This window comes from Mchenga conophoros, linkage group LG12 (assembly GCF_057382185.1).
Source record: "Mchenga conophoros isolate Kocher_MC1m ecotype Shallow Benthic linkage group LG12, M_conophoros_male_GT1.1, whole genome shotgun sequence".
NCBI classification, from domain to species: domain Eukaryota; kingdom Metazoa; phylum Chordata; class Actinopteri; order Cichliformes; family Cichlidae; genus Mchenga; species Mchenga conophoros.
Genome location: NC_140537.1, coordinates 15,550,419 through 15,576,631, shown reverse-complemented (window position 1 = coordinate 15,576,631; position 26,213 = coordinate 15,550,419). Strand labels below are relative to the sequence as shown.

The window sequence follows — 26,213 nt, the reverse complement described above, 5'->3', positions numbered from 1 at the left end:
GGCGTGCTGAGTGGTTTATTTTATTTTTTTTATTTTTATATATACACAGTTTAAAATTAGTTTAAAATTCCCAATGACATAAGGTAGCAGCAATGTATTTGAGTAAAATATATAAATAACCAAAACAAAAAGTACTTTTAAAAATTCATCTAAGATGCCATTTTTGTGAATGCATAAAGTCAACATGTTGTGTAAGAATGTGATCGGAGTTTAAATAGAAATTAAATTAAATTTAAGACAGCGTGCAATCCCAAATTGGACATTTCTGTAGATGACCAAAGTATGTCTTAGATATAATAATGTATTTATTTCTTTTACCAACAATCAGTCCACTAACCGATGAAAATAAATCTTTTTTGCCCACTAAGCATTGGAGGACCTACATTTAAGAAGAATGTACTTCAACCATAGTCTAACCATATGACCACAACTAGTTCATTTGGTAAAATAAATAAACCAATAGATACATAAATAAACAAACAGTTCTCCCTTCTTATGAACTACATCCAGAAGAGCAAAAAATGTAGGCAAATATGAGAACACCCAGGGGACCATTGTTAAAGACAGCATAACTAATTCAATAGAGAGAAAAAAAAAAACAGTTGATCTTTATGAGGCAAGATGTGATCATTATTATTTATGTAAAAAAGTTTTTTTTTTTTTGTATGGAATGAGTCATCATTGTAAAGCCCTCATTGTATAGCAAAACCCAACCCATTAGCCTCCCTTATTATGTTGGTCAAGGTAATGTTTCATTATGCCCGAGGTATATTATTAATAACCTAGAATTATATATATCAAATTTAAGAGGTACAAAAGATAACACTTAACTCGTGGTGGACCAACTTCATCATGAACTGAATGTTTTGACGATCATTTAAAAAACAAAAACAAAAACCACATGCACACAATTTTGATTTACATTCATTTAATAGTATCTCATGACAGTTTTCAAAGGCAGGCTGTGCAGCATAAGAAGTATTTTGAGTGCTTTCCTGTCCAACAGTGTTATCAACTGTTACTCCAAATGTTTCTTACACAACACCGGTCACCCCCCCCCCCTCCTCAAACAAACAAAATAAACAAAAACAAACTTACAGCTGTGTTACAAACAAAACACATTCTTCAAGAACCGTGACACTCTGTCAGTGATTATGTGCAATCGTCTTGTTTAAAACTGGGATGAGAAAAGTAAACATTTATATCAAAATACCGAACACTTCAAAATAAAAGATTTTACATTGCAAAGGAGAAAAACATAATTTAAGCTTTGGGTTGAGAAAGGCTGGATCCCTTTTGGGAACCAAATAGGTCTTCCATGATTCTATAAAGAACAAAGACAATTAAATACGTCTGAATGGCAACGGAAACAAATCCAACAGGAATGTCATCAATCAGACACCATATAAGATTTCACTTGGACAACACTACATTTACCCTGACTGGAACTGCGAAGCATGAGTGCCGTAGACAGTTGTAATATTTATTTATTTAATTTGAAGCTGCAGTCAAAAGTTTTCACTTCAGTTGTTCATAAATGTGTCACAGTTAGGATACAGAAGTCGACAACAAAGACGCATTCCTGTGCTCGATGACAATCTTGTGCGTGCGTGTACAGCAGACAGCAAGAGGAAGTTGTACATGATTGTACACAGGTATTTGGTGCTGAACACGAGTACAGTAAGATATGTGAATGCAGCAGTGTCTTTATTTTCATTTAAGGAGGGCACGAAGGCAAACGTGATGAATGCTGCTGATGTTCTCATGTGGTTCTGAGGTGCAGCAAGGGTGTTAAGGCTTTGGAGATGTCATATTGTACAGTGAGGACAAACAACGGGAATGGTCTTCATTTATACAACATAAGAATTACCATAATAAATGTTATATGACTAACATTTACTTATAGTTCGTACATGATGTGGAACAAACTGTTTTTGTATGACATGATTGTGACGGCAAACGTAACGCACACGTTTAATTTACACTTTGCATCAACATCCAGCATCTCCTTTATGAACTTCGAAGCATAAAAGACAAAAAGTAACTGTAAATGTTTAACTGTAAGGCATTTGCACATTTCTAGTTTAATGAAATATTCCTAGGCTGTGTCTTCCCATCTTTCAAGCTTCTATGAAGTTACTGTCACGTCATTCAAGCTGACTACTAAAATAAAGGAATGAGGCATTTTCAGATCAATGAAGTTCAAACTGTCCAGGAAATTTAACCGCCACGGCTGCAGACAGTCTATGACCTCCCTCACTGTGTGTGATATTTCAGCGCCGACACACACCAAAAGGAAAAAAAAAACAAAAAAAAAACTGAGGTAGGCGAGAAAACAATCAAATGCTTGACCATAATGTAGTCATTGTGTAAATAAGAACAAGAAGGAAAACGTGAAAGGCAGAGGGAAACAAAATAGTGTGAATGTGGGACTGATGTCAGTTTACTCAAAGTAAAGATGACCTTGCACTATTTGAGTTGGTTAAGAATGAGATCCATGCAGGCCTGCAGTCCCGCTGCAGCGCTGGTGACAGCATGCGTTACGCCTGTTACACTTTGCATATTTCGGTAGGCGCGGATTCCCACTGCCCTGACCTGTGAGTGTGCGTTCAGGGCTTTTCTTGCGGTGCCTTGAGGTGAAAGGGTGCAGAGACAAATGGGTCTACAGCGCTCACGTCTGAGGTCCACGAGTGCAGAGGTCCAGCGGGGACAGATGCTACAGCAGCCTGCTTGCTCGCGTTAGACGCCGCTCTGTGAGCTGCTGCTGGCTGCTGGGGCACAGGTCCTTCAAAGTGTCGGGAGTATTTGGCCAGAGCTTGAGGACGGAAAGGTTGCTGGGCAACCTGTTCTAAGACTCCTTGATCAGAGGTTACAGCGTGAGCTCCAGCTGCGTGGGGGTACGAGGTCTTCGGCTGCGCTCCTTTGGGCTCCTTTCTTTTTCCGAATGGAGCCTGAGAGAAAACGTCGAGCTGCTGCTGCTGCTGAGCCGCGAGGGGACCGCGTGGAAATGGAGCGTTGGCGAATACGTCACTTGTGTCTTCTTGCGCAATCAGAAAGGGGGCTTTGGAGAAGATATCTGCAGCGCCCTCCATCTCCTTTGCTGCCTCGTGTACATGCTGGAAGTGATTCTGGGCAAAGGTATTTGGAGCAGGTTGATCGAAGGTTGTAGCTGATTGTGCTGCTGCTGTGCTGGAGTGCAGAGATGGATGGAGAGCTAACTGAGGCCCTTGGTCTTCTTCATCCTCAGAGTCCTGCAGCAGAGGTCTAGAACCGCTGCAGTCATGGGGGGCTATGTGACTCTCAATGCCTTCACCGTCCTCTTGCTCGTCCTTGTGTGCTTCTTTTTCTTCGTCTTCATCGCTGGAGTGCACACAGCCCTCATTCTGTGGAGAATCTGCTCCTACAGCTTCAGTCTCTTGTCCCTCCTCAAGCACAGAGTAGCCATTACTCTCCCCTTGGAGATCTGTTCAAGCAAGCAAAGATAGAGGGGGAAAACAAATTGGAGGTAAACAAAAATGTTAGAATACAAATGAGAAGGAACTGCCATCTGTGGTCCAGCTGCCCATTTATCTACCAGATCCGTCTCGCATAACAGATGGACTCTAAAATCTGTAAGTCACTGATTTTCGAGGATGACTAAACAATGAGAACCCATCACAAGACTACAATTCTACTCTGAACAGGTCAGTCACAACACTACCAGTTCTACTAGTACGTCACCACATTAACCTTGTTTCCACGATTCTCAACTCAACCTTCACAAGTAACGCCCGGTGTTACAGGAAAACAGTGGCAGCAGTTTTGCTTTAGGTTAAAACTGAGTCAGTTGAGGAGGAGGGAGCATGAGAAAGATCTGTGGAAACAAGGGGAAAGAGCCTTCACAGCAAAAGTGAAAAATAGTTAGCGACAGACAGACTGCACAGAAGACAGATCAGTCTTACCTCAGCAGTGTTGACAGCAGTTGTTAACGTGCAGCTCAGGGGGAAAGGTTAGTTGAAGCAATTAAAGGAAAAGACCAGCTCTTTCGGCTCTTGTTTTGTTTTACTTATTGGGCGAGCTTTTCCTCCTCACTTGTGTTTTAAATCGTCCACGCCCTTTCCGTATGACTTAAGTGTGAATATGACACAGTTTGGAGCTGACAAAAATATCCCACAGTGTGACAGCTCACGTAAGTGTGTAGAAAAACAGCTTCTCATCTCTCACAATACAGCTCATAGTCTGTACAGTCAACTTGAGATATTACCTGATTAACAGACACACAATTTAGGAAGGCAAATTAGAAAAGTGTGAGGAGGAATAAAGTTTTTAGGTTTCTGAAAACTGGTCTGATCACAACAACCACTCTATTTATGAACATTACACCGGGTGATATGAATAGGATTCATGACAATACCCCATTAGCCTTTTATGGCTAAGAGAACACCAAGGGAACGACGAGTCTGATGATCTCCATCAGTGATACTTCATTAACACTTTGATGATTATAGATAGTCTGTTTGCATTTCAACCCAAAGAGCACAGCAACACATGTAAAAGTCTGCAACCAGTGGCAGAGTGCTGCAGGATGCAGAATTATAGTGGACTGCAAAAATATGAACCGCAATATTAAATGGAAAGAAAATGGGATGTAGACATTTAAAATGGTTAAGATCAGATGTAATACAACTCACACACAAGCCTTTCTTATGATTATTTAATGAACTATAGGAGACAGAGGTGAAAGGTATCCCAGTGTTATCAGGAAGTTAGTTCCGTCATTAGCTCTGTTAAATAAAATCTATTCAGGCATATACAGTAACTTACATGTACCAGTACTAGTGTATAACCTAACAGCTGCAATGGAGAGCAACACATACTATCCAGTCAAGCGATTCAAAAGCACTTAGTCTCATGTTTGTTTGGTAACTAAACCGTGAGCACTAGATAAATGTTTGACAAGAACTAAGAGAGAAGACAGAAGGACAGAGTCGACAGTTTTGCACTCTTAAATAAAGCCTCATACACAAATATGTTTTATCTATACATCCTTATACAATTTTTACATATTTTATAATGGTCCTCAGTTAATACATTCTTTCTAAAGCACTATCAATAATAGTCACTTTTAATCATAACATGATAAAATGTTACACACTAAAATCTACCTTTACCAATGCTGACAAGTGCAAAAAAAAGAAAAAAGTGTTACTTTATGTATATTTACATTTCTCTTTCATCTGGACAGACTGTCACAACTGACTTTATGGTATATGGTAACAAAGGATTGGCCAGAGAAGATTGAGAGGATGTCAGTGGGAGAGGGAGGAAGGATATTTTCATGTAAAGTTCCTTCATTAACATAATACCTACACAAAATAATGACATTTACGTCACACTTCCCTCTCTGTGATGGTGGTATTCTGCTAAAAATCTGCTCATTTATACGACCCTGAGAGCGGACCAACACAGAGGAAAAACAGCATGATAATAGAGTCTTGTTTAGCTTTGGCATCGGAACAGGTCAAATACCTTCATTCCCTTTTACTTCTGCTGTGCTTACCTCAACGATGGGTCACAGGTATGAGAATGAGCTGGCATTAGTGGTGTTGTAGATAATGCTGACAATGGTGGGAAGCTGTGCTGTGGCAATGGAGCCGAACTCACCAGCTGTATTAACACTGACCTCAGCAGTTTCAGGAAATGATTACAACTGACAGATTTACAGGTGTAGCATTAGAATACGCTAGACACGCTGCTTAACATCCAGAAAGAGGGGACAGTATACAGGTATGCTCAAGCCTGTGAAGCCACTTGGTCGGTTTACACCAGTGATTCCCAAAGTGTGGGCCACAAAGGTACTACAGGTGCCTGCAGTAATAACAGAAATTACGCTCAAGTATGTACAAGTATGTACATATTTAAATGTATTTATTTATATAAAAGTGAATTAACACTGGTGATCGGAGGTGGTGAGTTTGTGAAGTTTTTCATCACTCTGATCTAAATTTACGCTCTTGTTTTGAAGTCTGAGTCCCAGTGGCAGGTGGCCATGACACTTTGCATGTGATTGGGCAGCATTAGCAATTTATAGCAAACAGCCTGGGCTGTTTATGCTTTTTTTAAATAGAAATGTCAAGAAAAAAAACACACCACCTTCTCGTGTTTTGATTAGAGTGAAGATTTAACACTGGGTGGGGCCCGTGGGATTTTCTGGTTTTTAAGTGGGCTGCAGCACTCTTGACTTTGGGAATAGCTGGTTTAGACAAATAGATCTATAAAGGAATCATGGCACATGATGGCTTGAACAGATTTGACTTTCCATGACTATGCGCACTCCAACAGTGTGAGAAATCTTTAAAACCTATCCAAAACTGACACTTCTTTTATTATATGTAAACTGGTTCAATCCGAACAGAAGCGCAGCTCCAGGTTGCATCTTTGTTTGGCCAGTAGTTCAAAGCTCTCATAGGAAAGTGCATCAAATTATCTACAGCATTCTACAGTCTTTAGTCAGACCCCTGACACATATAACCATGCTTAACATGTGCATACGATGATGGTCGACCATGGCCGTGCACTCTGTGAAGGATGTTAATGGGAGTAAGAAGAAAGCATGAGGAAGACCATGGTGTAGCCAAGACAGAAGCGGACGATATGCTCAGGCATTAATGAAAAGATTTTTACCAGTGTGGGAATGTCAGCGGCTAGCAGAGACATATGAAACCAGCTATCAGGCAACTAGAGATGGAGTTGAGGCCAAGGAGGCACATAAAGAGAATACTGGCTCCTCTTGGTCCTCATAAGGTGCTACATTAAGTGTCTCTGCGTGCCCATCTTTACCCCCCCAACCCTCCCCCCATATCCCTTTGTTAGGATTGCACACTGCCCCTTCGACCTCTCCCACCCCCTCTAGAGGTCGATGAGCTGATCCACCAGCAGAAGGGAGCGAGCCAAGTTGGGGATGCTGGACTCTGAACTGCCACTGTTGGTGCGCGAGTGACCACCTGGAACGTGCCAGAAAGAAAGAGAGATAGAGACAGAGATGGGCATGGAGGAGCCGAGGGAGAGTGTGAAAGACAAGCAAAAGAATAAGTCATTTTAACAGGGATTGCATGAAGAAATTAAAGAGTGGGAAGATGACCAGGATGAGGGGAGAGAGATGCATGAATAGGGGGTAGAAAGAGAAACAAGCAGAGAGTGAGCTGGGATAACTTTTATACAGCTGCATCATTACAGGGGGAGGGGGGAGTTAGGGAAAGCCATACTAACATGGGGAGACTTTCAAGATAAACTAAAAAGAGTCAAAACACCTGCAAGATGGCGAAGCACTGGGAGTTAAAAGATGACTAATGTGAGAGCTCGATGAGATAAGAAAAAAGCCACCCATACAAGACTTCTCACATCAGAAATCCCAGGAACAAGCTAATGGTGACTAAACTGGGAGGGGGGGCTAGCTCATTCATCTTCGTGGCTCACAGTCTGGGTTTCAGCAGGTGTGAGTGCTCATCTCAGAATTAGGTTAGCCTTACCTTGATTTGAGTTTTTGGAGATGAGCACTGGAATAGGATCAAACTCGTCGTCATTGCCCTTCTCCCCACACGACATGAGGAAAGCAGAGTCTGTGGTGAAGGAAGAGGAAGTGAAGTAACGATGGAAGCGGGAAGAGGTTAACTCGGCCAACGAAAAGAGCAGGAAATAAAAAAAAGAAGGAGAAGAAAAGAAAGGAGGATGCGAGTAGATTATAAACGGAAGCAGCCAGGGCAGTCAAAGTTTTTAAAAGCCATTCAGTTTTACATGGCTTTTAGCATCTTCTACAAATGAGTCAAGGGTCTGGCGAGGCTGTCATTTAGTGTCCAATTCAATTTCCACTTTTGCTTTTTACTGTTTCAACAGGCCTTTCTATTGTGTGGTTGATCAGGGGTCTGCAATTGTGTTGCCACAAACACTGAAACCCCGAAACCCCGCCCCCCCACACACACACGCACGCGGAAAATAAAAGGCCTTACCAGAAGCAGTCTGACCAGCTGGCAGCTCCTCCAGGCAGGATCCAGCGCCAGGAGGAGCAGAGGAGCAAGAAGAAGGGAGAACAGAAACAGATGGGTTTCCATGACAGGTATGAGATAACAGATCACAACCCAGCAGAGAATCCTCCCCAGTGAGAGAATCTGAGACAGCGGCCAGAGAAAGAAAGGGTATGAGAAAGTAAGACTGTTAGTGCAAGGAGCAGAAAAAGATGCATTGTATTACTATAATAGCTTATATGTGCAAGCATAAAGAGTTTAAAAGCTATGTTAGCTTCATTTAATAACAAACAATAAAAAGAGGCGTCTTTTTCAATGATTGAGCACAATTTTTATTTCTATAGCACTTTTCAAGATAAACGTGGCAAAGTGGGTCACAGAAAAATGCAAGCAGATCTCACTGAATAGACCACTTAACACCCTAAAGCTTAAGCAGGTTATGGTCCATATAACTGAACTATCCTAAAGCAACTGTTCTGGTTATAGACCAAAATGATTGTGATCTGGAACTAAGGCTGTGCGATATGCCCAAAATCTCATATCCTGATATAAGAATTCTATCGTCCTGATAACGATATAAATCACAAAAATGTAACATTTTCTGTAAAATCTGTGAATCTCGGGCAGCTCGTCTTGCGGGAAGTGTTTCCAGCTGCGCGTCATGTAGCTGGAGTCGAGTGTTTTAACCGATGCATGAAACTACACATTTTTAGACATAAGTTGTAACAGCCGCCGTTTTCTTTGTGAGTATTTATTACACGGCGTGCTGTGGGGAAAAGCCTGTTCTAACGTTTGATGCTAAGGTTTATTTTTTAGCACCTGGCGGCTCTTTTTTAAATTCTCATCCGTAAATAATCTGCTCTTTCACGTGATTCAGTTTATTTCGAAAAGTCTCAACAGGATCTTGAGCTTTATTGTGAAAGGTTTATGTGGAACATAAACAAGCGGACACGCGATGCTGTTACCGTCGTTGTTGCTAACCAACGCATAAAAACAGGCGCTTGTCCATCTTTAGTGTGGTTATATAAAATATAAGAGAAAGAGAGAACTTTAAGAAATTAATATAGCCACTACAAGGACCATCAAAATGGTGAAAAATATTGCCGTAAACAGTTTATTTTGCGACACGAACAACCCTATCTGGAACGCCAGCAAATGTTTGAGTTAATATAAATCAATAAAACTACATCTTAGGATTGTCGCAGAACCTGAACTTAGTTAACCTTGGGTAAAACAGTGATCGGAAAAAGTGCTATTCTGAGGTCCAGGATGCTAACCTGGCACACTGGCAGGAATGAGCTCTGGCTGGCCCAAATGTCTCTGGGGCTGGGGAGCCTCCAAACCAGGAATCAGTGAGTCCACACACACCTCTGCCTTTACTACATAAACACAACGTAAAACAGTAATACAAAGACGTTGTTATTAGTACAGAAAAGAAAGAAGAACATCTTCTTTGTTCCTTTCCCAGATGATATGCCTGACTTTGTAAGGATGTTAGAGAAAAGAAAGGGAAGGAAGACATATGCAGAGCAAATGAGGAATTTTTGGGGGCAAAGCATGGGACAAGAACATAGCTGGTACCATTTGTGGTGCTCTCTGCAGCAGTGTTGAAGGAGTCAGTCAGGGTTAAGAGGTCAGGGAGCAGAAGAGAAGTATCAGGGGACTTCTGTCCCTCAATCAGCTTCTCTGTGAGTGAGCCAGAGAAAGAAGAGGGAGAAGAGAAAGGGACAGATGGCAACAGAGAAAAAGGCAATGAGAGAGGATTTTCCATAGAAATGACAAAGAAGCAGAGAAACTACACTTTGCGATGGTGCATGATGGCAAAAATCAACAAGGACAAATGCATCCATCTGCCTTCATGGTCAGCATTTTTAGAAGCAAGATTCATCCAGCAAGAAAAAAAAATTAAGGATATCATGTAAATTTCGAGGTACTTTCACGTCAATATAATAAAATTACTGAATCATTTGTTAGTTTATATCAGGGTTGTCAAACATAAGGCCCTGGGGCCAAAAAAAGCCAAGCAAAGACTCCAATCAACTGCCTCTGGAAGATATAAGGAACAGCATAAATGTTTTGACTTTTAAATGTGTTTTAATGAGTTTTGCAGCTTTTCCTACAGATATGACTAGTCATACTATACAAAAGAAATACATTTTACTAATTGATTGCAGATTTTAAACATTTTTTATTTATTTGGTCAAAGTGAGCTGTACGTGGCACACAACGTGAAATGAGTTTGACATCCCTGGGTTATAAGTTCCTTCCTCAATAGCATTCAGTTGCCAAAAAAAGTTAAATTATGGCAGCAGATCTTTAATGCAGAAAACATTTCTCATGCTCTTTCACACCTTCAAAAACTTCAAGTTAAAGCAACCAATGAAGACCTTTCTTTTTATTTTCCACAACATTTTCAGCTCATTTTTGGAGCAGTGCACAAAAAAAGAAAACAAAACCCACAGTTGATGTTGTTAAGTTGTCGTTACCAAAACAAATAAGATCTGATTTTACTAAGTACTAAGTGTGCTGCATGCATGAAGTGTATTTCTATTTATTATAGTATAAGTGTATTTCATGCAGTTACTAATTTTTCACTGCAGCCTTATACTCACAGGAAACTGCTAGGGGCAAAGAAAGGGTTGGGGGGGGGGGCATCTAGGACAAGGAATGTGTTGGCTCAGAAAATGGCACAGCAGATGTGACCTTCTGACCCCTTCGCTATAGGAAAGACGCCAACGCTGGTGAAAAGCTTTTCACAAATCCTAAATGTCAAACATTTGATTTTCACAGGGAACAGTGAAAATATGCAGTTTTAAAATGCTACATACAGTATGTTTTACATGCTGTTGCACTCTTGCCACAAGGCTGTTTTCACGTTATCTCAGATGGGATGTTGTGCTTCTTTAGCAGAAGTCAGAGTGTGTTTGCTTGTGTGCATTCTATCTCAGTAAGGGATCCAAAGAGTCAAAGAGATAGCTTAGGCTGGACAGAGAAGATTACCCACACCCTTATTACGTAACGTTTTTATCCTCTCAGTTCAGGCCTTAAACAGTATGTAAACAAAAAAAAAGAAAATAAAAAAAAAGGTAAAGAGGCATGAAGCATACACTTCCAGAAGAACTCAAGACTAAACAGAGAAGAAAATAAAAAGCTGGACCGTCATTTCAACAGGAGAGTGCGCTTAGCTTTCTCTTGTTCCTAGCAGCACTGGTAAGCAGGCTCCACTAGTAGTAAAGCAATCCAATTAACAAAGGAGAATTTGTCCTTCGCGTTACCAGGCAACAGAGAAGGAGAAAGCACAGACCTGCAAATGAGATGCGATCTAGCTGTAGCAACACTGTCTATTCATGAACGCTGACAAGAAGCCACTGTGAGGCTGCTCGCTAAGTCAACAAGGTAGAACTGTGTACTAATCCAAACCACAAAAACTGGCACTTGGAAGCTAACCTGTGGATGGTGTGAAAGCCAAGAAACTACCTGAGCAAATACAAAGTCACTCATGAGGTATATTTGCTAAGAGTCCAGGAGAATCAAAGGGATGGCTCGTTGTGCGTCCTGGTGTGACCACAATATTATAGAGTGAGAGGCAGTTAAAAGGGTCTGAGAGACAATAGTGCTGACGCTACACTTGGTGATGGCTATAGATCAATACTGCACAGTGGACTCTAAAAATTGAGACAGCAACATATAGAGCAGCTATAACCTACACAACAGAAATTTTCTAATAATATGCAAGAAAATAGGGATGCTTACTCAAAGTCAGTGCTTGGAATCATCAGTTGAAGATCTGCAGTTTAAAGCTGATACTCTGACTTGACTATTTGCCTGCTTACAACAAGCGCAAGCCTCTAGGGCTGTCCTGGACACTGGCTTTAGTAGTATCAACAGCTAATACTTGAATATTTCAATATTAATTGCGGACGCTTTTCCTACAATGGATGCATATAGATGTAACAATAAAAAAAAACAATCACCATGCAAATAAGATTAAGATGATGGCTGCGCTGTGATTTCTGATGGTTATAAACTGTTTTCTTTTAATAGAAGTACACAAGCCCACAGACAAATCCTTATGATAGATTAACATTATACGCATATACTCAATCACTGAGACAAATCCAGCTGGTTCAGAAGCATCCTTTACAAAGCTGTCAGAGGCATACTGAGAAAAGCTAAACAAAGACTTACCTGGAAAGGCATTGAGGCTGGGAATGAGATTTTCATTGGATCCCGCAGCTTTCTCTCCAGCTGCAGCAGCTGTGCACAAGCCAAAGGAGGAGAAAAAACAAACAGGTTTTAGATCATGGAATGATTCACTAATGCTGTGTGTGAACAAACTGAACTTACTCTCAGCTAGCTTTGCAAAGTCTTTGTTAAGAAGCTCCTCTGCTGTTAGCTTAGAGAAGTTATCGTCGCCAAAAGGATTCCAGGCGGGCTGAGTGTGGGGGACAGTGAGTGCTGAGGAGGCGTCCCCGTCACCTGGATGGTATACACTCTGTTGGGACGAGCAGGGGGACCCAGAAGGAGTAGTGCTTGCTGATCTGCAGTACAAAGATAAATATAAAAGACAGTAGGAGCACACAGTGAAACTACACAAAGGCTGTTAAGTCAATGCACACTGGCCTCCTGATGTATGCGGTAGTAAGGAGAGAGAATGAACAGTTATTTAAAGACTGAAGTGAGATATTCTCGGGGATCTAAAAGAGTTATTTGTCCTCTTTCTGGGTGCTGTGATATGAATGTACTGTCTATTGCACGTCGATCTTCACTCAGTGTCATGAAAGAACAGTTCATCCTCAGATCACTGAGGGGAGTTCATTCTGCTCACTTGGACTTGTTGAGGCTGGCTTCAGCTGCGGCTGCCTGAAGTAGCTGGGTCGACTTGCTAACGGGGACCCCAAACACGGCACTGTGGGTGACATCACTAAGGATACGTCTGTGGCCACTCTTGGTGGCCGTCTTTGGCGAGGAGGGGGGTGTCAGGGAGCCAACTTTGTGGATCCCTCTGCCAGTCGTCTGCAATGAGAAAAAAAAATGATGCAGAGGGGTGAAAATGTGTTAGTAACTAAAACCTTTTCTCTATGGTACTGTTCAAAAGTCTAGAGTCTTTTCTTTATATTTTTCTAGAAAAATAGTAGAAGTTCCTGTGGTCTATAGAAACACGTGCAAACATACACGGAAAAAAATTATATAGAAGCACAAACAGAGTTTGTACAATTCTAAACAGATTGAAAGTCAATATTTGGTATGACCACCGTTATTCTTCAACACAGCCTGAACTCTGCTAGATAAGCTTTCTTGTAATTTCTGGTCTTTAGAAGTACTTCTCCAGTTTCTTGAAGGACAATTAAAGCTCTTCATTTTTCAAAGAGTCAGCTCAAAAACAAATGGTATGTTTTTGCAATAGGCTACTGTAACAAAGTGCCTAAAGATACAATTTAAAATTGGTTCTGCTCATAAAAGCCAAGCTGTCTCTTAAGTGTAGATACAACACTGGTTCATCTATTGAGTTAGCTGTCTTTTCTATGTTTGAACAATTCAAAGGTCAGTATTCCTCTGAAATGGTCAGATACAAGTACTGGACTAAAAATGAGTGAAAAAGGCCAAAGTCCAAAGAAAAACTTTAAAAGTCCTTCATAAAGCCTGGAGAACTATTGCTCAGGACCACTTAAAAATTACATGCAAGTCTGGCTGCTTGGAAGCAAAACATAAAGAAAAAACTGAAGACTTTTGCACAGTTCAGTATTATAAAAAAAAAAAGAAAAAAAAAAGAAATAAATGAACCAGATACAAACATTAGAACAAGTAAGAGCAACTGGAAAAGAAAATTGATCAAAGAGATTGAAGATTGCTCCAAACTACAACTCTATGAAAACAGGAAACATTTACAGGAGAGGAAAACATGAAACAGTCTGACAGAAACTCATGAAAATTCTATACATTATACATTCAGTAAAAATGGAATGAGATTTTTCGAATATTTTGCCACCGAGAAGAGGAAAAAGTGAGCAAAAGTCTGGATGTGATTCGTTAGAGACGAGCCAATAATCAGCCCCGACCCAAAGAGTAGCAGACAGCAGCAGGAGTAGGACGTTACCACAAACTCTGGACCACGAGCTGCAGGACCAACAACTGCAGACTCGGGGATGGGTGTGAGATGGGCAGCTGCAGTTTCAAGGACTAAATGCTGCTGCTGTTGGTGTTGATGCTGCAGGGTAACAACTTGAGGAACAGGTTTATATTGCAGCAGACTGGATGCTTGTGATGATGTTTGTTGTTGCTGAAGTTGGTGGTGGTAGAGGTTCTGTACCAGGTGATGCTACACAGGAACACCACACAGCTGACCGTGAGCAAGGTAAACTGTGGCCCAACTGAAATATTTTCTGTTATGTATTGCAAAACTAAACCAGATTAATTTTTTTCTGTTCTGCTTCACCAGCAAACAACATGAATGCACGGAAGAAAACCTACAACAAACCTATAAAAATATGGAAATATTTGTTGCAGCTCATAATAAAGTGGGAATCTCAAAGGGTTTGTTTGAACAAATGTCTGTTAAATTGACATTTATTGATAAATGAGGTAACAGAATGGGAATTTAACAGTTTTCTGAGGAATGATTCCTAATAAGTAAATATGTAATTTTGCAGTACAAATGCAACGAGTTTGTCTGTAAGCTTAGTAGTTCACACTATCATTCCTCAAGAACGTGTCAACGAAACACGTCAACAGGCGTGTACTAAGAAAGAAAGTTCAGCATAGCCAAGATTTTCTTTTCCTGTTAGCTGGCTTGATGAAACCTAACAATCCAGTCTGAGACAACAGGTATGATGGTAGTGGTTATTAACTTTCTTTGTTAACCTAGGCTTGCTTCAGGTGCCAAGAGGGCAGCTGACATGTCATTTGATACTTCCTCCACACAAAACAAATGACTTAGCTCCACCTACTCTGATCAGAAACATTATCAGAGGAACAGGTAGTAGAGATCTAGAAAAAGAATTTAAAATACACCTCCTATTGCTGCAAATAAGACAAGCGAGCAGTGATGGCAGAAAATCATCAATCGCAAGCTCTCCTAGCACTAAAATAAAGTGAGGTGTATCAAAAAGAATCATCTTATTATAAAAAGCTATCATTTTAAAGTGACAGTAATCAAAATAATGGACATAGAAGCTTGTGGTAAATTTTTAAAGTACATGGCTGAATAATAAGTTTTACAAACAAGACAATGTTAACAAGTTCTCAATGTGTCCCCCTCCAGACACACAACATGTCTCCACAATACTCAAACTTGCCACTGCTGCTGTTATGCTACAGACCAGCAACCACGTGACACTCACGAATCTCCTATTTCTAATAATAGGCATTTCCACTTTTGCTGGAGAATGGGGAATAAAACCACTTTAAAATCAGACGATTCTTTTTGACACACGCTGTATAAATGCTGTTTATTTCCAACTGCACATTAGGGTTTCGAAACTTGAAGTTTTACCAAAATTCAGACCAAAATTAAACCAAAACTCTGAAGATAACCTGCGCAGGAATAGGTTGTGTGTTCAGCATCAGTTACTATGGTGATCTAGTCAGGCAAAAGGAGAGACACTGTCATAACACTGAAAATTTGTTGACAGCAGATCTAGTTAAAATCTTACAAGAATGAATGGAAAAGGAAGCTACAGTAAGTTGGTTAAATAAAGAGCTGCAAACAGCACATTTCCTGCCTCTCAGCCAGGTAACTTCCTCCAACCCTTTCACTGAGGTGTGGTGCTAGCAGTCTCATGCTATGTGCAGCATGAGAATCAAATCACAATATCTCACAGAATGAATGAAAATTACACTTACTGCCTGTCAACTAATTCTTTATTTTCTCATTGTTATTTCTTTATTCATCTGGGGAAAAGACGGCATCCATAAGTGTTTTATTTGGGAAGTACAGTTGCTGTTGGCCCTGGTTCTTCCTATCTGTAACATAAGACACACTATTGCAGGATTCCTTAATATCATTCAGCTCCTTCTCAAGATCAGATCTTGACTGATGCCAGCTTCTATATATTACAGATTTCTACATATTACAGGACTACAGATTGTGACAACAGTCCTCCTCCAGCTGTGGAGATCCATTGCAACATAAAAGCCTGAATGTGGAGCAGGTGGAGAAGTGTTTCATGTTGCACTACGACAAGTTCACAAATCCTAGAGAGCAGAACAAGGACCACCATTGCCAGCTGTAGTGTAAGAAACTAGAAGTGGAGTTCATCTACAGGATGAGGCATTAGATTATATTTATAAAGTATTTGTATAGGACAAACCTATAGGAAGTATGTGACTGTACGCATAAACACCATGAACACAATCTAATTGGTAAGAAACCAAATCAAACCAGGCCTGAAACCTTTGAGATTACCACCTTAAGACTGGGAGCAGTGTAAATGTGTAGCTTTGGCTTGAAACACACACACACCAGTGATGAACATAATCATGTTGAATTTAAGCTTCACTGAAACTAAACAGAGCTCTTAAAACTGATTTTGAACAACAAACAGGGCAGCTCAGCCAAAAAACAATATCACTAAAATCCACAGAAATCAAAATAGTTCATCATGCAAAACACAGACAGCCCACACCTGAAGTTTGTATTTTCAAGTGTGTCTCATTATCAAGCCCAAACCCTTTGCGTGGTATCACACTCTTCTTGTTATTGCTTGCACAGTGAATATGCATTTTATGAAAAATCCCTGATGCTGTTAATTCTTTGAAAACAAAGGCATTAAAATGTCTCACCACGCGTGCACAGCATTATTCAATGTCATCCATGAAACAGCACACATTGCAGCTAATCACCATTTCCATTCTTGCTCTAACAGTCTTCCTACCTGCTGAGTGCTCTGTGGGCTTAAGAAGGCAGAGGCTTGCTGCTGCTGCTTCATAAGCAGCTGCTGATGCTGAGATGTAGCCTGCGGCTGCATGTTAGCAGACGGAGCCTGTTGAGCAGGTTGGACAGCAGCTGAAGCTGGAGGAGGGACACTGATACCGACACCTGTAAGGGAAGTTAATACGATATATGAGAAAATTATAAAAGTATTCTTGATCATCAAATACGACACAGATTCTTTTTGTGCAGATTCTTACATGAACCAGCTGTCATCCACACAAACATTGTTGTGCAAGTGAGTGAGAAAATCTTAAATCACCTCACTCTCGAGTTATTGGATTCACAAACTTGGGTATATACGCCACCCGCCCCCACAGTGGGGTGACACAACACCCCATCAGCCTTTTTATGGCTGAGGGGCAAAAACTAATTGGACCGATACCAATCAAAAGAATGACTTTGAACAACACATAAATAAATGTGAGGGTGAATCATGCCACCATCTATTCTGTCTCTGCAAGTTGACCAGAAGGGACTTTAAATAAAAACTAAAAGCCTTTAAAGAGCAGACTAAACCAATAGGAACACAGCATATAAATATATAGTGAATTATAGTGAAATTCTTGAGGGATTCATGAACCAAAAGTAATTCAACATAAATAGTGTTATTAGCAGGGTAACAGTCATCATAAATCCAGGCTTTGATCACAATGGTTTTAACCCTGACATATAGAGAAAATCATAGTTTAAACAGCTCCTTGTACCTATAGCCTGGGGTGCCCCAGTAGCCACACCAGGCCTCTTGCGTGGGGTGAGTGCTGGCTGGATGGGAAGAATGCCTGATATGGGCTGGGGCTGAGCCTGGCCAGCTTTGGGCCGCTGTCGAGGTGCAATTGAGGTTTCCGTTGTAGGAACTGGGTCTGTGAGCCTGATGGAAGAAGAAGAAAACTCTGCAGAGTAACGCAAAGTTTCTTATGACAATAATATTAATAAAAATAACACACACGCTTTGCTTGTCACTCACCTGGCTTTGTTTTGACTCTTTTTGGCCACTGCTTCACTCGCTTTGATAGGCTCAGGAAGTTTTGCAGGAATAGGAGAATTCTGCAGAGGAGAAAAGATTTATCAAAAATGATCAAATCTTTTCACATTTTTGATTAGTATTTTCCATAAATGTATAATTGTTTTGTGCTTTGTTATTACTAAGGGCCTGGTGACAAAATCTGTACTGTCATTAATATCACTGTGTTCTAGATAGCTGTTTCTAGCTAGCTAGGAAAGTTTCAAACTCAAACTCCAGCACACGAGATGTAAAATCAAAGACATGTAGTAACAAAAAGAAAATCTAAGTTACTGCTGAGCACACACATATTTTCATCTAATACTCCCACTATTGCTCTCGCCGTGATGACTCACATGTAGATTTGGGACGGGACACTCTCGTCGAGCCAGTTTAAAGGCAAAGTAGGATACTTGGTAAATGTCTGGCCTCTTTTCAGGATCAGGTTCCAGCATGTATCCTGAGACACAAAAAATATTCTGAGTTAATTTGCATTTAAATTTAACTGCACCTAGACTACACATATTCAGAAAGCAGAACGGTCGCATGATCTAAGCAAATAGAGTACTTACTAATAAGACAGTGCATTTCATGTGAGTAGCGAGAGTTGTCTGGGATGGTGAAACTGCCATCACAGATAGCCACTTGGCTCTCGCCGAATGGAAGGGTGAAGTAGCACAGCTTATAGAGAAGACAACCCAAGGCCTGCGCAGACAAGGAAATGAACACATATAAAAACATATAATCTGTATGACGTCATAGTAGTTAGATAATATTTTTAAGTTAGCCTCACCCAAATGTCTGCTTTTGTTGTGATGACATTTCCCCCATAGAGGTTGACCATCTCTGGAGCACGGTATGACAGCGTAGTATACCTGCAGTAGCAGTAATGTATGAGAACAGACCAATGAGCTTCTGAAATATAGGGAGAAAATAGGGTAGATGGTACATCAAGAGGAAAAAAACAACTAACTTTTTGATTTCATCCTCTAAAACTGCCACCCCTTCTGTCTGTGGATTTTGGAAGTGGTTGGTGGCACTTCCAAAGTCACAGAGCACATAGTGTCCCCGGTCATGAAGAAGAATATTTTCCACCTATGTGTGGAAGACAAGATAAGACTTGTGAGATGTGATGTACAGTGAAACAAACGCAAAAAACAAACAAACAAAAAATATTCCAAATTACTAGTGTGATAATTCATTAGATAGATCTGTGCTGTCAGTAGTATTCGCATACAGAAAATGTATTAGGCTTGCCTTGAGATCTCGATGGATGATTGGAGTCTTGCACTGATGTAGACGAGTGACCGCCTCGCACGTGTCACAAAAGATCTGTAACACCTCAGCTTCAGTGAAGCCCGTCTGTAGCCGCTGGTTCATTAGGTTCACCACCTGGCCACCTAAATGAAAAAAAATTTAGTCAATAAAAAGACATAAATTCCTTTTTTTTAATGTAATTATTTAAAGTTTCTAGGTAATATTTAAGGCTCAAATATAAGTTTACTCTGATCCCAACACATCTAAAATAAATGACAAAAACATACATTAATCTTTATCATTCACATGACACTTCAAAGCGGTCAGCTTTTACATAAGAGAAAAAAGTAAAGAGGGCATCATGAATGTATTGCTTTAACACATTAACATTGCTGTTTATAGCATAACAAAATTAATACATTTTCGACACTACACAATTTAAAAACCCTAACGATGCTCACAACTGCACAGGCATGTTAACATTTTATCTTTCTACAAATGACACAGCTAAGTTAAGCACCGAGTAAAACACAAGTTCTATTGACCACGACAGCTATCAGCTGAACATTTGCCTTTGGAAAAAAAGAAAAGAAAGGATGCTGTAAGAGCCGAGGGTAATGGAGCTTTGAATTCAGAGATAGAAAGGCATGGGGAGGGGGTTGGGCGATTTACCTCGACAGAAGTCCATTAAGATCAGGACTTCCCACACATCACCAGCTCCGACTGCAGTTATGCTGGAGTCCAGGAAGCCGACTATATTTTTGTTACCCACCAGGTCCCTCTGTGTAAACAAACAGAGAGAGAAACAGGAATGATGAACAACAAGAGAGGCAATTTTCAAATATCATGCAGTCCTAAGAAACTTTATTTGATAGATCAAAAAATACATCAATGTTTGTAAATTCTCAGTTTAATTTTAACTGCCAAAGGACTTAAGGTAATGATGATAAAATCATCTGATAAGCATGTCACCAGGGAGTGGCTACAGGAACTGGTCTGTTTCACTTACAGTTAGGAAACGGACATGCAACTGAGCTTACAAGGCAACATTTTAAACAGAACTTCATGTTCTAAAATGGAACTAATTACAATCCTGAGTGCTGCTTTGTTATCACCACTTGACACAAGTCAAATAGTGTTTTTGCATAACTTTTTTTTTTTTAATTTCGGGCATTCTGGGTTGTTCATATTTGCATTTTCTGTATCAAATTACTTAACACTAGATAGATTTTTGTGTTTGTTGCTGAGCAGGCTAACAGTAATGCAAATTGCTGAGTTTTCTCCAGTCAGCTTTGGGGCAATCACACTCACCATAATTTGTATTTCAAGTTTGCAGATCTTCAAATCGTGTTCGTTGTTGACATACATTCTTTTTAGTGCACATCGTGCACCTTGATGAGTCCTCACCAAAAAGACTATGGCAAAACCTCCTGCAAAGAGAAGAACAGGAAGAATGGACAAATTGAAATGCAGAAATAGAAAAACCACCATAGTTATGTCTCTTGCATTTTTTGCCACCATATACAGTGCAATTATAAGTGGCACTGCATTGGTGCTAAAACCCAGGGCGTTCTTTCTATGAGACAACACTGTCTTGCTCAGTCTGGTTTGAGTTTATTTCTCAGGACAGTGACCATCTGTTGACAGTGACTTGATTTTTACTGAGGAAAAAAAGACAACCTTGGCAGATCAAATAATCATAACCTAAACTACAAGGAGCCTGATAAAGTCACAATAAAAATAAAATCTATCAAACATGTGCAACGAATCGCTTTATCCAGTTTAAACCACTGGTGTCAAACAGCCCTGCAGCAGGGTATAATTCAACCCTGTTGGATGGCCTGGGTTTAGCATACAGGGAGTGCAGAATTATTAGGCAAATGAGTATTTTGTCCACATCATCCTCTTCATGCATGTTGTCCTACTCCAAGCTGTATAGGCTCGAAAGCCTACTACCAATTAAGCATATTAGGTGATGTGCATCTCTGTAATGAGAAGGGGTGTGGTCTAATGACATCAACACCCTATATCAGGTGTGCATAATTATTAGGCAACGTCCTTTCCTTTGGCAAAATGGGTCAAAAGAAGGACTTGACAGGCTCAGAAAAGTCAGAAATAGTGAGATATCTTGCAGAGGGATGCAGCAGTCTCAAAATTGCAAAGCTTCTGAAGCGTGATCATCAAAAAATCAAGCGTTTCATTCAAAATAGTCAACAGGGTCGCAAGAAGCGTGTGGAAAAACCAAGGCGCAAAATAACTGCCCATGAACTGAGAAAAGTCAAGCATGCAGCTGCCAAGATGCCACTTGCCACCAGTTTGGCCATATTTCAGAGCTGCAACATCACTGGAGTGCCCAAAAGCACAAGGTGTGCAATACTCAGAGACATGGCCAAGGTAAGAAAGGCTGAAAGACGACCACCACTGAACAAGACACACAAGCTGAAACGTCAAGACTGGGCCAAGAAATATCTCAAGACTGGTTTTTCTAAGGTTTTATGGACTGATGAAATGAGAGTGAGTCTTGATGGGCCAGATGGATGGGCCCGTGGCTGGATTGGTAAAGGGCAGAGAGCTCCAGTCCGACTCAGACGCCAGCAAGGTGGAGGTGGAGTACTGGTTTGGGCTGGTATCATCAAAGATGAGCTTGTGGGGCCTTTTCGGGTTGAGGATGGAGTCAAGTTCAACTCCCAGTCCTACTGCCAGTTTCTGGAAGACACCTTCTTCAAGCAGTGGTACAGGAAGAAGTCTGCATCCTTCAATAAAAACATGATTTTCATGCAGGACAATGCTCCATCACACGCGTCCAAGTACTCCACAGCGTGGCTGGCAAGAAAGGGTATAAAAGAAGAAAAACTAATGACATGGCCTCCTTGTTCACCTGATCTGAACCCCATTGAGAACCTGTGGTCCATCATCAAATGTGAGATTTACAAGGAGGGAAAACAGTACACCTCTCTGAACAGTGTCTGGGAGGCTGTGGTTGCTGCTGCATGCAATGTTGATGGTGAACAGATCAAAACACTGACAGAATCCATGGATGGCAGGCTTTTGAGTGTCCTTGCAAAGAAAGGTGGCTATATTGGTCGCTGATTTGTTTTTGTTTTGTTTTTGAATGTCAGAAATGTATATTTGTGAATGTGGAGATGTTATATTGGTTTCACTGGTAAAAATAAATAATTGAAATGGGTATATATTTGTTTTTTGTTAAGTTGCCTAATAATTATGCACAGTAATAGTCACCTGCACACACAGATATCCCCCTAAAATAGCTAAAACTAAAAACAAACTAAAAACTACTTCCAAAAACATTCAGCTTTGATATTAATGAGTTTTTTGGGTTCATTGAGAACATGGTTGTTGTTCAATAATAAAATTATTCCTCAAAAATACAACTTGCCTAATAATTCTGCATTCCCTGTAAACACTGTGTGGTGAGTTAGCTGGCTGGCACAATAGTCACAAGACCTTGAAACAAAACTGTGTGAGTAAGCAGCTGTGCCAAAAAGATGCAAGAAGACAAAACTGACAAGACAGGAAGTGAGAGAATATATCATCCCACGTTTAGTCACAATGATGACAGTGACAACCATAGCAACTAAAACCACCAGGAATCATACCACACTAATAAATAAAGCACAAACTGAGTATCTCTCAGCAGATATCTGGATATTTTAGATTCAATTATCATTGTTATTATTATTATTCTACTACTATCAGCATTACTCAATACGAGCTGCATTGTTAAAGACGTTCATAGAGTACAGCAATATTTTTTTTTAACAGGAAACCACACTAAATATGAAATCATGTGGGCTTCAGTCCTCCATCCTGTGTGGGTCAGCATGAATGAGGAAACTTAGTCATTTTACTGTTGTCAACATGAATTAAATGACTTGAAGTTTCACAATGAAGTGCTAAATTCTCTGCATATAAGAAAAAGGAGCTGGCAGAGCACATTGCTCAGTAATTAGTGTTATGACATGAAAAGCAATTGCTTGGATGAGATATGAAGTTTAATTAAGAGCTGAGGCCTGTATTGAATCAGAATAAAGAGCAGAGACTAGGCGGGCACGTGTGTGTATAGCCCAGCAGAGCAGAGGCATCTGATCCACTGCTGTCTTGCACAGTCTAATCTGAGATGCCTGTTAGAAATTAGAGGGATTAGCGGCTGTCTTAAGTAACATTTAGCAGTGGTCTACTGTCTCAGGAGACGGGGTGACTAAATAAGTCCAGCTAAAAATAGCCACTACTCCTTGACGTAAAATGATTATAACACAGTTGTAAATGCACACAAAAATAAACCTTTGGGCTCTGCAATGAAAAGTGTCACCAATGCTTGTAATGTTCAGTTACAATCTGTCAGTGTAATGGAACTTGCATAATAAGCATCTAGGCTTTAGACTAAGACACAGCACATGCCCTCACCACTACGATGCTGTTTACAAACATATGCACAACACTGCAGTGACAGGGAGAAAAACCAGAGATCGTCTAAAGAGAAGGTGGCATAAACTATCTAATCTGACTTAGAAAAGTTTTTTTCCCACTCTGTTAGAAAATGTGATAATTATGGTATACAAAAAGGGAATGACTCGCACATTAATGACAGCAGGATCTGGGGGCACTAATGTTACCAGCAGTAACTCTATACATCAATACAAAACAACACTTCCTGCTGACCGTAAAGGGAGAGAGCTGTGTGTCAGGAAATCCAGAGGTAAGTCAGTAATAAATCACAGATTTACCCAAGACCTAAAGCTAAAAAAAGATAACACTGTTCAAAGCGTGCACCTCCAAACCAAAGTTACAAAAGAAAAAAAAGTTACAAAAGCAGCACAGTGCGCCACCCTCACTGCTTTAGTCAGCACAGGGTAAAGTGTGTTGCCACAAAGTTCAAGAGTGACAACAAAGGGAGTTGGAGTAAGAGGAGGAAAAAATAATTAACTACATGACGCAGCCAGATAACAGTGACTGCAGGCCCAGACTTCAATGAAAAGCATCTGAATAAACAGGTGTATTGCCAGTAGCTGTACTCGAATTACAAAGAGCAGCTCTACTACCAGATCAAAATGCAGTGAAAGGAAAAAATAAATAAATAAATAAAACCTTGCATCTTGGGGAAGCTGTATATATAATTATGGTGATGCCATTTAGTAGGCCTAAGAATTACACACCTGAATTGTGCTTTTCTAAAGTTATTATCTGCAGCAAGGCCAAACTGAGCTCACAGAAACAAAGAAATTCCCTAACATCCCAGTACAGGGCGGGTCTGAAGTTTGCTGTGGAACTCATTCATAAAGCCAGTGTGCGGCCAAACACATGGTTCCCATCTATAGTACTGATAAATTAATCAGACTTTTTTCATCTATTATTTAGTAACAGGCCCTCTTAGCTAACAGAGGACATCAGACTCTCATTGCAAAGACAAATGACCACAGGGAAAAGGTTTACCTCTTTCACAATATCCGTTTAGCCTGTTCTAATAGAAATGACCTAAAAAAGGTGCAATCAGTCCTCACCACACTAAGTTAAGTATTTGGATTAACAAATGACCATGCAAGAATATTTTCACCTGGAAAAGTTTGTGTGAAGTTATGTTTGAGTTTCAGCTTACTGTAAGGTCACATTCTATGTGCCAACACATCCTAACCAACAACTTCCAGTTAATTTTAACTTGTGCAGTCTACATCTGCCAGTCCCTCTGTAAATATCCATACAGGTGACTCAGCATGGCGTTGGCCCCTTACAGCACAGCAGGAAATCCAGTTTTGCTATGTTCCTCCCAGCCTTCAAGTAAAGAGTGTAGTAATGCAAGGATAATACACACTGAGAGATGTAGAGCCCATCATCTTTACATCTTAAAATTTCAGCCTAGTCTGTCTTCCTCCTAATCTGCCTGTTGTTATTATAATTGTTATTATTAAAAATAAACAGATAAGACAGGTTTGGGCAACCTGGCAGCAAACAGGCATGCAGAGGACTGCCTAAATGTGTAACCTCTAAACCCTGACCAGTAAATATTCATTAACCAATGCCATTTCCACTTAGTAATGTATAGCAAACATGATAGCTTATCATTGTGTTAGTAACATTACTCTGACTGGGCCAAAAACAAAACAAAAACAGGCCCAATCGTTTAAATGAAGCCGTCCAAATCACAATTAAAGTGTTTGTAGTAATCCACACAAGGGAACGCCACGTAGTTCACCTTCAGCGATTGTTTCCTCCACGGTTACTTGATATCTTCCAATGCTGAAGACTCGTCCGATGAAGCTGCCACCGCCGCCGGAACCAGCGCCTCCTCCACCGGCTCCAGGACCAGGCCCGGAGCCCCCAAACTCCCGACGGGAATCAAAAAATTTCTTCATTTTCCCTTGACACTGCCCAAAGCAGGACCGAGTCCAAAAATGTATAAATGTCGCGACAACGACAGTAGTTGGACAGAGTCAGTCGCTGAGGTGCTGGCGTTAACGCTTCAACAGCTGAATGAATGCTGCTAGCTGGCTTCAAGCTAAAAGCTAGAGAAACTAGCTGGACCTTAAAATATCCCGAACACTGCTGCCTGATGCTGTTCAGCTAACTCATGGTTTGAACAGCAGGCGGAGTCAAATAATGCAGAGAAGCCGCTTTCCACTCTATACCAAAATCAGTACTAGCTACACAATGAGCCGGACTATGAGCCCGAAAAACCCAGTCAGCTCACCTAGCTAGCTAGTCAGCTAGCTAAGCAGCCAGGTGCCAGCTGTCAGTCAACAGACTAGCAGCCAGGTAGATTCCTGATATCAAGTCCAGGTCGTTACACATCTCGGTCGATATTCTCCCGAGGGAAATGTTAGTCCACTTGCTGCCTTATACCTCTGTATCGTTGAGAAAATTTCAGCTCTTTACTGTTTGTATTCGTGCTGCAGGTTAGAATAAGCCTAGTCAACTAGGTTAACTTAATGACAGAGCTAACACAGCCACCAGTACACGCTAATGGCAGAAGTCCTCCCCATCTCCCCTGAATCCTGCTGGACTGCTCCTC

At 40.6% G+C, this 26,213-nt stretch overlaps 1 protein-coding gene across 6 annotated transcripts; it reads right to left on the bottom strand.

The window, feature by feature from the left end:
- Positions 1 to 911: 911 nt before the first annotated feature.
- aak1a (AP2 associated kinase 1a) lies at positions 912 to 26,213 on the bottom strand. 6 transcript variants are annotated; one of them, XM_085293974.1, is made up of 20 exons: positions 25,398 to 26,212; positions 20,501 to 20,619; positions 19,862 to 19,970; positions 19,190 to 19,332; positions 18,906 to 19,027; positions 18,726 to 18,807; positions 18,505 to 18,637; positions 18,289 to 18,392; positions 17,897 to 17,976; positions 17,637 to 17,800; positions 16,874 to 17,037; positions 14,098 to 14,319; positions 12,829 to 13,016; positions 12,348 to 12,541; positions 12,189 to 12,257; positions 9,582 to 9,686; positions 9,278 to 9,379; positions 7,986 to 8,144; positions 7,509 to 7,598; positions 912 to 3,463 (listed from the first exon to the last, which is right to left on the bottom strand). In XM_085293974.1, the coding sequence occupies exons 1-20, from the start codon at positions 25,555 to 25,557 to the stop codon at positions 2,610 to 2,612; spliced, it is 3,363 nt and encodes a 1,120-aa protein (XP_085150100.1). In that variant the 5' UTR covers positions 25,558 to 26,212; the 3' UTR covers positions 912 to 2,609. The 6 variants fall into 6 exon arrangements, with proteins under 6 accessions (XP_085150100.1, XP_085150102.1, XP_085150103.1 ...); XM_085293980.1 differs by lacking the exon at positions 912 to 3,463 and adding an exon at positions 6,839 to 6,983 and having other exon boundaries at positions 25,398 to 26,213; XM_085293976.1 differs by lacking the exon at positions 7,509 to 7,598.

Excerpts from the sequence above, each read along its gene's own strand:
- aak1a (XM_085293974.1), bottom strand. The coding sequence starts at position 25,557 with ATGAAGAAATTTTTTGATTCCCGTCGGGAGTTTGGGGGCTCCGGGCCT. Across the intron at positions 19,333-19,861 it reads CTTAATGGACTTCTGTCGAG|GTGGCCAGGTGGTGAACCTA; the intron begins GTAAATCGCCCA and ends TTTTTCATTTAG. Across the intron at positions 17,977-18,288 it reads GTCCCGTCCCAAATCTACAT|AATTCTCCTATTCCTGCAAA; the intron begins GTGAGTCATCAC and ends TCTCCTCTGCAG.